The 12,290-nt window shown below is 34.6% G+C and overlaps 1 protein-coding gene across 5 annotated transcripts in view; it reads right to left on the bottom strand.

Annotated features, from left to right (window-relative positions):
• Nucleotides 1-7,195: 7,195 nt before the first annotated feature.
• MBNL1 (muscleblind like splicing regulator 1) overlaps nt 7,196-12,290 on the bottom strand; it is a 45,412-nt gene continuing 40,317 nt past the window's right edge. For all 5 annotated transcript variants that reach the window (XM_029283546.1, XM_029283544.1, XM_029283543.1 and 2 more), the window contains 2 exons: nt 11,657-11,731; nt 7,196-10,237 (listed from right to left, as the gene is read on the bottom strand). In XM_029283546.1, the coding sequence (XP_029139379.1) occupies nt 11,675-11,731 (57 nt within the window). In that variant the 3' untranslated portion in view covers nt 7,196-10,237; nt 11,657-11,674. The remainder of the gene's footprint in view (nt 10,238-11,656; nt 11,732-12,290) is intronic.

Raw genomic sequence — 12,290 nt, forward strand, 5'->3', positions numbered from 1 at the left:
CAGTTTTCCAATATTCATAAGTGGATCTTGAAATATATAAGGACTCAATATTTGAAATTAATATGGCTTTTTTTACTTTATTGGGGAAAAACAGATGAAGACTGTCTTGGCTCCTTAGGTTTTAGATGCATGTAGATGCTTGGTCCTGTTCATATGGCTTCCCATCCAGGGCCCTGTGAAACTGGAGAATAAGCACAGAAAGCCCACTATGGTGCATGCCATATACCAGTGATGCCGAACCTTATAGAGACCGAGTGCCCAAACTGCAACCCAAAACCCACTTATGCATCGTCGGGTGCCGGGTGGGTGTGGCCCATTAGGGGGTATGGCCAATTGGGTGAGCATGGCCCATTGGGTGGGCGTGGCTGCGGTGGTAATGGCAGACTGGGTGGGACTAAAAAGTTCAATCAATCAATTCCAACTTTGCAAGATCTTTTTTTTCCCCACAAGAAGTTGAAATTGACTGATTTGATTGAACCTTTTTTTTTTGTACACGGCGGCGGAGGCCTAAAGCGAAAAGGTTTTATAAAACCCATCTGAAGGCCTAGGACTGGGGCGACGGCGCATGCCCACAGAGAGGGCTCTGAGTGCTGCCTCTGGCACCCGTGCCATAGGTTCGCCACCACTGCCATATACAAATAGTACATCATATATAAATATCACAAGGACAGTTTTCAAGGCAATAAACAATACATTACTGACATTAGAAAGAACATCAGGCAGTGTGTCTTATACCAAATGACCTACTTTTCAGACCAGTCTTTCACCTGAAAGTATCTTAACTAAATATCTATTCTGATTTAAAGGAGGGCGAGATGTTGCCATCAACAAAAATTTGAATAGCACAATAAGCAGGCATGGATATCTTGAGGTATGGTTTTCCCATTATATTGTATATAGTGTTCTGGAAAAAAAATTAAAGCAATTAACTCTTTGTATACAAGCATGGATTTTAATGAGCTTACCTCTTCCTTTGTTGGTTATTATTTTGAAGAAGCATAAATAAGTTTAAATTTTGCCATGGCAGTCCAAATTTCTTAAATCAAGGATTTCCATGAATACATCGTTTTCTTCTTGATAAGCAGTTTTATCTCTCTTATTCAAATAATGTATTTCTAATTCTCACCATATTCCAATACTGACATCTGCTGGAGCAGTGTGTTGCATCAAGTCACTCTTCAATGTTAGTGTGAATGTGCTTATGTTTTAAGGCAATGTATCTGTGTGTGTGGGTATGGAATACAGGGAGGGAAAAAAATAACTATTGTGCCTCATTACATTTTTTAAGAAAGCACTTTCAGACAATTTAACTTTGACTACGTGATTAATTTTTTTAGTAAGTGTTGTGGTGCTCTAGATACAGATATATAAAATCAAAATATAATGTGGATTGTATATGAAAGAAAGCACAAGAAAAAGATTCTCAGGGATGGAAGAAGCTGGTTGACATAGTCTAGACTTCAAATATAAACAGGCCTAGTTAAGACGTGGGTGAGAGATGAGGGCTATCAACTAGAAAATCAGAAAGCACTGAAAAGCAACAGCAAGCAATTTCAGTACTGTTGGTCCCCAAACAGTAGGCTTATAATCACCAGAAATTTAACAGAAACAGAAATTACGACCGTCTGGTGAATATTCATGGAATGAATACTGGGAAGATGTTTGTTTTAAATTTCAATTTTACATCTATCCAGTAAAGAGCAAAACTAGGATTGCTGTATGTAATAAACTGTTTCCTGTGTACAGTGTCACCTTGTGTACTTTTGTTCCAGTTGGGAAGTTTTATATTGGAAATGAAAAACCAAATCAAACTAAGTTTTTTTTTTAAAAAAAAAGATTTAGCTGGAAAGAGTTCTATTGTATTTTTCTTGATGTACCCGTTTACCAGTGGTTATTTTAGTATTTTTTTACATGATTAGATTAGAACATAACAGTAATAGGTAACTTTAGGCTCTTCTCTAAAAATCTGTTAGAACAGATTCTGGCCAATGATAATAGTTTATGACTGAAATAAACAAATAAGACTATAGTTTTAAAAGGAAAGATTTCTGTTTATTGCTCTAACAGAACATAATCTTCCATGTGTTTATTCAGACATTATGATATATTCCTAACAATATAATACTGTGCTCAGTAGAGAACGCTTCTCAGTATGTTTTGAAATCCCAGCCCTAATATAAATGGATGGTATTGCAGAAATAAATAATATTAGCACACAATTCTGTTATCATGGGAACAAGAATAAATTGTTTATAGTGTATTGTTTGTTTATCAGCTGCCTTAATTGCTGAAACAATATATGATGATATACAAAGGCAGGAAACAATTTAAAACAGACATAAACATAGCTATCACTAAGAAAAATATAAATCACTCACATCTGGGGGGGGGGGAAAGAGGGCTGGGTGACAAAAATGGTAAAACAGAAACCTCCAAGTAGGATCACAATTTATCATGTCTTAGGGCAGTGATGACAAACCTTTTAAAGACCGAGTGCCCAAACTGCAACACAAAACCCACTTATGCATCGTCGAGTGCCGAGTGGGTGTGGCCCATTGGGTGGACATGGCTGCGGTGGTAACGGCAGACTGAGTGGGACTAAAAAGTTCGATCAATCAATTTCAACTTTGCAAGATCTTTTTTTTTCCCACGAGAAGTTGAAATTGACTGATTGAACCTTCTTTTTTTTTTGCACACGGCGGCGGAGGCCTAAAGCGAAAAGGTTTTATAAAACCCAGCTGAAGGCCTAGGACTGGGGCGACAGCGCGCGTGCCCACAGAGGGCTCTGAGTGCCGCCTCTGGCACCCGTGCCATAGGTTCGCCACCACTGTCTTAGGGCCAATTGAAAAAGCCAAGTCTTTAAAGCTTTCTCGAAAAGGGTGAGAGCCATGAAATCTTAAGGGGAATTCGTTCAAAGGGCACAGGTTGGTTTTATGGCTTGCCATTCTGGTTTTAAAGCCAGATTACTTCTATAGTTAAAGCAAATATAAATTCTAAAGCTCAGTAAAGCTAAACAATTGATTGATGCACTATTTGGATATTGTCACACATGGCTCATAGCACAATAAGCTCAATGAAAGATGGCCATCTTTTATTTTACCTTAATTCGGGTAAAAACTTCAAGCTAGTCTCAATATTTGAAGACTTAATGGTTGCTTTCAACTTGGCAAGGAAGTGATTTGTCATTTTCTTCAGGATTTTAGCTTTTTAAAAAGACTTCTCAATCTAGTGGATGAAGAGGAGCCTCCAGGAGCAAACAGAATTAAAATTAAAGAAATTTAAGATGGAAGTGAAGTCAGGTAACATAGGAAGGAGTATTTTAGATCTGTATGTGTATGTATGTATGTATGTATGTATGTATGTATGTATGTATGTGTGTATGTATGTATGTATATTAGTGATATGTTGAAGATTAGAATTAAAACATATATTAGTATTCAAAAACATGTGAAAATGACTGCATATTAACAGCATTCTTTCCCATTTTATCACTATGAAAAATGGCAGAAGAAACATAAAACCTGAATCAAGTAAGAATGAGATAGCTATTATTTGTGCATCATAAAAGAAGAGGAAGCATCAAGACTAAATGGATGATGAATGTGAATTGAATACAAAAGTGAGTAATTAGTCTGAAAATTGAGGTAGTTTTAATGCTATAGAAATGATTGACTTGAAAAACAAATATAGGTAGTTCTTATTTACTGACAGTAATTGAGACTGGTGACTCCAATGTAAGGTGTGATGTCATGTGATCATGCCAACTTAAAACAGCTGTTCTGCCAGTTCCAGTTGTCATTGTTAGGCAAATCTCACAGTGCTCTGTAGTCACATGATTATAATTTGAGACCTCCTGTAGGCTGCCCGTTGACTTTGCTTGTTGGAAGCCAGCTGTGAAGGTTGCAAATGGCGATTACATGACTGTAGAACACTGCCAAGTACTTGAATTATGATCATGTGACTGCAGGGATACTATGACAGTCACCATGATGAGGACTCATTGTAAGTGCCCATTGTTCAGCAACATTGTAACTTTAAACGGTTGCTGAATGAGTGGATATTAAGTAAGAACTGTCTGTATATGAAGGAAAATCGAACTGCTTTAGAGGAAGTCTAAGAAAATCATGGCTGGGTCAGGTTCAGAATAATATCAACAAAACAAGGTGAAAAGTACAAAAAGTAATATATGAAGAGGTGTATAGACTGATTCCTACAGTTGTTATTTAACATTGTTTGTGTGCATGCGTGCATATAGTTGTTAGTGAAGCAGTGGTACAGTGGTTATTTGTAAATACTGGGTGCAGACTGGATGAAAGGGAGATAGCAATGAGCCATTTAACGTATCTGGTAACTTATCTTTGACTTATCAGTTCATTTAATGACCGTTCAAAATAGCAAATGGCACTGAAAAAAGTGATTTATGACTGTTTTTCAGTTATGACTTTTGCAGCATTCCCATTATCATATGATCAAAATCCAGATGTTTGGCAACTGGTTCATACTTATGATCGCTGCTGTATCCCAAGGTCATGTGATCACCTTTTGCAACCCTTTGATAAGCAAAATCAATGGGGAAGCCAGATTCACTTTAACAACCATAACTTATCAACTGCAGTGATTCATTTAACAACTGTGGCAAGAAATGTTGTAAAATGGAACAAAACTCACTTAACAAATGTCTCACTTAACAACAGAAATTTGCGGTTCAATTGTGGTAAGTTAAGGACCACCTGTACAGGTAGTCCTTGACTTACTGCCTTTCATTTAGTGACCGTTCAAAGTTATAACACTGTAAATTGAAACTTATGACCACTTTTCTCACTTATGATCATTGCAACATCCCCTTAGTCACATGATCAAAATTCAGACACTTGGCAACTAGCTCATATTTATGAAGGTTGCAATGTCCCAGGGCCATGTGATCACCTTTTGCAATTTCTGGCGGGCAAAGTCAAGGGGGGAAGAAGTCAGATTCAATTTGCAACAGTGTTACTAACTTGAATACCTGCAGTGATTCACTTAACAATAAGTCAAGAAATCTAAGTTTGGGCAAAAACCCCTTAAAAACTGGAAATTTGGGGGTCAATTGTGGTCGTACGTTGAGGACTATTTGTACTTACATAATAGTTCACCTGTTATCTATTATGAGAATATAGCCACAGGTTAACTCATATGCAGGGCTTATAAAGAAGCAGCACATTAACCTTTTCTAGTAGAAGAACCAGAAAGGAGTGATTTCACTTTTACCTATTGCTTTTGAGCACTCTCAAAATCTAATGAGGACTCAGTAGATTTTGAGGTTTCAAGGAGAACCATAGAGCAGAACAAATATGTTCTATTGAGCAAATGGGTTTATGCTTGCTAACACTGGATCCTACCTGGTTCTTCCCTTTTACCCAAGAAAAGTGGTATTTATTCTTTTATTCACCAGAAGCATGTAATAGAAAGAAATAGAGATAAATCAAAATGGTTTGAAATCTGAAGTTGGGGGGAGTCTCATAAAAAGAAATTGTTGAAAACTTTGAGACTGTTTAAAACTTGAAGTAGCTGTTTGCATCAAATGTTCTCTTTTTCCTTTACTTTATCTACAGATGAAGCACTACAGGTATAAAAGAACTTACAGAGTGTTAAAACTCTTGTTTCCAACCTTCAATTGGATGGAATGGTGCATCATGTCTGTCTGTCTGTCTGTCTGTGTCTGTCTGTCTGTCTGTCTGTCTGTCTGTCTGTCTGTCTGTCTGTCTGTCTGTCTGTCTGTCTGTCTGTCTGTCTGTCTGTCTGTCTGTCTGTCTGTCTGTCTATCTATCTATCTATCTATCTATCTATCTCATGGTTCAAGATTCATAGGGTAACAATTTTTGAATCTATGTACCTCAGATGGGCTTACAGAATATGTCCAAAATCTAGGACCCACAACTCCTATAGTTTGAAATTTGGCAAAATTGTGGTCATATGATCATTTCCAACACTCTCTACCACCTCCTACAATGAAAGTCAATGAGGAAATTGGCAAGACGTCTGAAGTCACTCCTGATCCCAGTGGTTTTTTTACCCATTTATGGTCACTGTGTTTCTCTGTTAAGGGTAAGGAAATGTCTCTGAAACCATGACCCAATGGGTCACAGATTGTCTAGTAATAAATAATTCACGTTATCATCTGTGTTTAAAGTTCAACAGAACTAAGAGACCACAATTTTATGGCAATATTTTATGAACATTCATGAGTTCACTAGAGCTCCTGTATCACCTCCATAGGTCTCAAGATCAGTTCATACCCTTGGGTTCACACAAGGATATTGCAACACAGATCATGAGTAATAATGAACTTGCCAGTGAACTCAGTCCTACTCAGAGAGAAACAGAATTGACTAGTGAGTAATTGAGAGATATGTGTGGTTCTTCACTATGTGAGTGTTAACATCATATTTGTAGACGCCTATACCAAAACCTAGACATCAGCCTTTACAGTGAGCTGTACCAATAGAGATGGTGCCCTCCCTTGCCCCAACCACAAATGAGAATGACAGTAAAGAAACTCTCTTTTCCCAAACTTGAAAACAGAAAAAAAGATAATTAAAAGAAATTTTATTAGGGCAATTTAACTTTATTTTTTTTTTCATACAGCTATAGCAGTAATAATAAAATAAGCTTAAAAACAAATTGCAGCCCAGGACAGAGTACATAAGTAGGAGCAACTACCAAGCAAATTTAAGTCTGTGATTACATAATAGTAAAAACCAAGCACACCTGTCCTTTCAGCAGATGAAAGTTATAGGGTTGCAAGGAAGTGCAACATGTACTAATTCATCAATATGAATTATGAGACAGAATAGATCCAATCATTGGTTCCCTCCCCCCTCACTTTGGCTTCATGTAGTACATGGTTTGTCAAGTGCTTTAGGTTAAAAATGGTAAATTTGAAAGAGTATTTGTTTTTCACCTGCTAAAAGAACCGGATCACTACAGCAATAAAAATAATTACATAACAACTACAGCTATGATGGTTTTGTTTTGGTTTGCCTGTTGACATTTTTAAACTTCTTTAGTGTGCATGTGAAAGTCAATATCGCTTTCTCTGTGTATGTGTGTGTTTACGCTAGTGTGTGAATAATAAAACTACTGAATTTTTTCAGAAACTGGTTTGAATAGAATATATATTTTATATCTATTTATATTTTCTTTCTCTTTCTCTCTCTCCTTGATACTTGAAACATGCAGTAGTTGTTTTGAGTAATGTAAGACATATTAGATCCATGATTTACCTTTAATGGTTGGAAGTACCTGTTTTTCTGAAATTTCATTTTTAAAAAAATAATTTTTATTTTTCTTGTCTCATCAGAAATTATCTTCAGGCAGATTTAGACCAGTGCAGCTTTTGTTAGTCATGAGAAGGATGGCCAATCTTTCCAGCTGAAAGAATCCTGGCAAACTAGAAGCTGTTCACATAAAGCAAAGCCACTTTTTCAAAGGGGTATGGAGTGCTAATTCTGTGCCACTTTTTTGCAAGCAATTTTGTTCAGCCTGTCATTTTTATAAGCCTTAACAAAACTCCTTGTATTTATAGACATTTTTATTCAAAATAAGATCTTACTATTATACAGGTTTCTCTCTTTATTTTTATTTGACTATATACAGAAGTGCAAAAGGTCAACCTTCTCTCTATACTTTCCCACATGCTAAATTGCAGCATAATCATCCCTCAAGAGTATGCACAAGCACTCACACTTATTATAATTCTTGTTATACGTAAACTTTTTGAGTATTTGGATTATCAACAAAAAGTCCCTTGATCTACTGATTATGCAGCTTATTTATAAGAAGGCCTGATATTCAGGGATTTCAAAAAATATTTAAACAATATTTTAACATTTGAAATGGATACAGTAGAAAATAAATTTTATTCTAATATCTAAGAACTAGATTTTTTCTTTTATAATTAATTACAAACAAAATAAATCATCAAAATATTACTCAGTTGTCTGCCAGGATCATTTCATTAGCAACAACTTAACTTCTTACTTAACAATGATTATATAAGATATCCATATAAAAGATCTTTGTTCTTTTAATGAAAACTAGACAAGAACTAACAATGACTGATATTCTTACATTGTAATATTAAATCAGTAAAATATAAATCATTTAGTTAACAAGAATACGAATATTCATGACACTACATGTAAATTCAAAACTGCATATGCTATGAAGAAAAAATATTTTTAATTTTTTTTCATATTTTGAAAAAAATTCATCAGTAAAATCTAATAAAACAAAATTCTATAAACTTAAATGGCATTCATCTGGTAATAGAAAATGAAAATGATCTAATAAATGTACGAAATAAAAACTACCATTTTAACAAGGAAAAATAAGTCATATTCTCTAAATGTAAGTAAACTACAATAACATGTGAAGTCACCTATACTTTCTTAACACGATTGAAATTACATTGGTATGGGTTTTAACCCGTAATGTAATAATCTAAGGCTTTAATAGATGTACAGTACAATCAGTAAAATCAACACATCATTCTTTTTTTTTTTTTTAACTAGAAAGCATCTCTCAAGCATAAAAACTTGCAAGTAAACTTGGAAGTATGGAGAATTCTAGAACCGAACCCTCACCTCTCCCATTCTACGCGACGCTACCAGAGACCTGGCCCCCACCTTGAGCTTTGCTGAACAGAGCAAAATATATCCTTTACTAACTGCAACATCCAAACCACACAAAGGATTTCCTTTGGATGAATCCATCTTAAAAACTTGAATGCACATCTATTTTTGTTTCAATTTGTAAAGGCTTTCTAAGGCTATAAAGCAGTTAAATCTCAACAGAAGAAATCACATATAAAACTCACCCGATATTTAACCCACCCAGCGCCTACTCTAATTAACATTTTCATTGATTGTTGATTATTTTGGTTTTCTTTTTAATCAGGCATCTGATGTCAGTGCTTTTCCCATGATTAGAGTCACTATTTTTTTAAGTGTGTGACTTTGAAGTGATGCATTGGATCAGAAAAGCAAAACCCATCTCCTTCAACACATTTAGAGTCTCTTGGACTTTTGACAGAGGTTAGAAAATTGAAGCAAAATAAAATTATTTAGACTTTTTCTAATATTGTCTCAGAAATGGCTCTTCCCTTTTTAAAATATTGTTTGTTATACAGTATACTTTGCAAAAACTATTGCAACTATAATGGTTTATAATAATTTATAGGTTTATATATCCAGTATGTGTAGGAATGATCCATATATATCCACTCTTGTTTTTGCTTTAAAAAAAATAACAAAAAATGTGCTGTCTATTATTAACTGAGGTGGCCATTTCTGAGACAGCTTTGGTTTGAAACGGAAGGGTGCCCTTTGACTGATTACCTACTAGCAAAACAAGCAAAAATGTGGCTCTTAAAGTAACACTGAAGAAATAATACTCTACTTTGATTACAGTCTATGGCACTTCATGAAAATCTTTAACAACACGGTACTTAAAGCCATTGATGTGCTTTAAAAATATACACAGTTGTGGTTTTACTTGGCACATTCATCTCTGTCAGATACCTCTTTTACCACTTCTTACAATCTATTACATTTAAAAATATTACTCTTAAAACAAAAAAGGAAAAAATTATACTGTGCATGCACGGTCTCTTCTATAATGGCAATTTTAAATACAAGGTGCACCTTTTGTTATTTGTAAACCTTGAGATAATAAACTTACTTTAAAAATTATATCTTGGTCTACAGACGTACCAATACATTATAGATCTATGGCTACATCACAGTCTGTCTTTTCAAAATGACGTACATGATTATGTAGGAAAAGAGTCTACCAATGCATACGTCAGCTTGGTATGCATTGCATACTTGTGTGCTAGAAAAGATGGACAATGCTGTAGTCTTTACACTAACATTCTCCAACTTGATGCCCTTTAGCTTTCTTGGGTCTATAACTTCCAGGATTTATAGATCAACACAAATGGAGGGCATCAAGTTAAGGAAGGTTGTTTTAGACAATATGATCACCCCAGCACAAATATCTATTCAATGTACAAAGTATATAGGCAACAGTGTGCAGTGAATTTCCAAGTTGTCATTTCATCTTGTTAACATGCAATATGTGGATGTCTTACTGCTGAGGAAATTTGGGTGCTGTTATTTTACGGTATATACATTATGGCTAATGACCTGTCCTGATTCTTCACTCAACCACGCTGTCCTCTTCTCTGTCATATGATCTAGAAAAACAAGGAGATTTTTTTAAAAAAAATTATCTTAAACAAGTAGTATATTAATGATTTAATCTAACAGAATTATTCAGTCAGAAGCCACTTATTTAAATAAACATATATGTAAAAGCCCTTTGTGAAGACCACGTCCCCTTGAGAATGCTGGGGAAAATAGAAGAAAGGCCATCGGCAAGATAGATAGACTCAATTAAATACAGGGGGAATGTTGAAAGACCTGAAGGGCCAGGAGAGGACAAATCATTCTACACAAGTCATTTTACATAGTTGCTAAAAGTCAAGACACATAATCAAATCAATTTAAAATATCCTTCTGAATAGGAAGGAGTTTATGATTATTTCCCTCAGCTAAAACTAAATTAACAGTGAAGATATGAACTTTATATTACTTGTGACTAACTGCAGCAGCATCTACGTAATATTCTCATTAAAAAACATTGCTGAATTCCATTTCTTCATATGTTGCTATAAAAATGTAATGGGGACACGTGGGCCATGGCTGACTATATACATGATGACCAATCATGGATCATTATGGTATGTCCTTTACCCATGCATTAAAATTTTACAATGAGTGTTTAAAAAAATCTTTCAGAATGCTTATTGATATACTCTGGATACTGGGCCAATTAAAAATAAAATTTAAAGAATCATTCCATAATAGTATTACTTAAGAACATTAAAAAAAATCCCTCTTTGTAACCCTGTTTAAGGAAACTTCTAGCCTCGGAGTTCTGATTTGTTTGGTCTTGTCTATCGGAACCTTGAAACCCTCCTGATCAGATCAAATGGCTTTTTTTCCCTTCCTGCATTATGAGCAGGACATGAATAAAATATCTATTTTCTGTTGCTGGCTAGCAAACATTATTGAGGATCACATGACTTTTGTAACCAGCAGGAATAAATAGCAAAATTCTCACTATTTGTCTAATGCTCTTTTAAAATTCCTTTGTCAACAAATTCCATAGTATATTCTTTCAGATTGCATGGATGAATCAAGGATATATTTCCTTTATTTGCATAAAACTGTTCATAAAAAATTAGGGCTAAACTCATATGTAGATATATTTACCACTTAAATGCAGATGTATTGATGTTTGAGTAAGCATATAAAACAATATCAAGGAACAACACTTTAACCTCCTATACTTTCTGAGATGTCAACTGTTAATATTACTTAGTTACAAGTATTTTTGTATTACTGAACTCAACCTGAGTCTTGGCAGTTTATAGAAAATATAAAAGATAAATTTAAATTTGAAAACATTTAATAGAAGAATTTAATACAACAGACATCCAACTAGTGAAACACAAAGATATATACACAATCAACAATCATGTACAAGGACAATGGAATGCAAATCTTCTCAAAAGTATCAAAATACAATAGTATGCATTTGAGATACTTACTGTTTGATGATTAAGTGTCTACATCTGTGTAACATACTTGTGGCTAGTCAGATGTTCGGCAGATATTATGGGAATCTATTAAAAATATAAACTTTAATTTATGTAATAATACATCAAATGAAAAACTGCAGAGCTATGTATTATGTAATATATGTTAACAGAAACATAGCTAGCAATTAAAATGAGAACATTCAGTTAAGTAGGAGATCAACCATTTTTGGCTGTTTAAAAGAAACATACATTTACAGTTAAACATTCATGCAGTTCGGTCATTTCAAACACCCTTTTTGTTGGCCTACACAGAGATTATAAGAACTAGGGTTGTTTCAGTTTTCTGATTTTAACAGTTGGCTTCAGAAGCAAACTCTTGTCCTGTCCATTTTGCATATTCAATGCAAAATTGAAATTATTATTATTATAACAGTAACTGATGTCATTGACTGTTTAAAAAGAACGGAAATTCAAGTGAAGGGCTCAGCAGAATACAGCATCGGGACCTTGAACTACATAACTTTTTACACATTTTCTTTAGGGGTTGGTTAGAAAATCTAAATATTTGGGTATCCATAAGAACAGTTTCTTTTGTTGCATAAATTATCTGTTTAGTAATTAGAGCAATCAAGAAAAATCCTGC

Source organism: Protobothrops mucrosquamatus, unplaced genomic scaffold, assembly GCF_001527695.2.
Source record: "Protobothrops mucrosquamatus isolate PMUCROS unplaced genomic scaffold, P.Mucros_1.0 scaffold128, whole genome shotgun sequence".
NCBI classification, from domain to species: Eukaryota; Metazoa; Chordata; class Lepidosauria; order Squamata; family Viperidae; genus Protobothrops; species Protobothrops mucrosquamatus.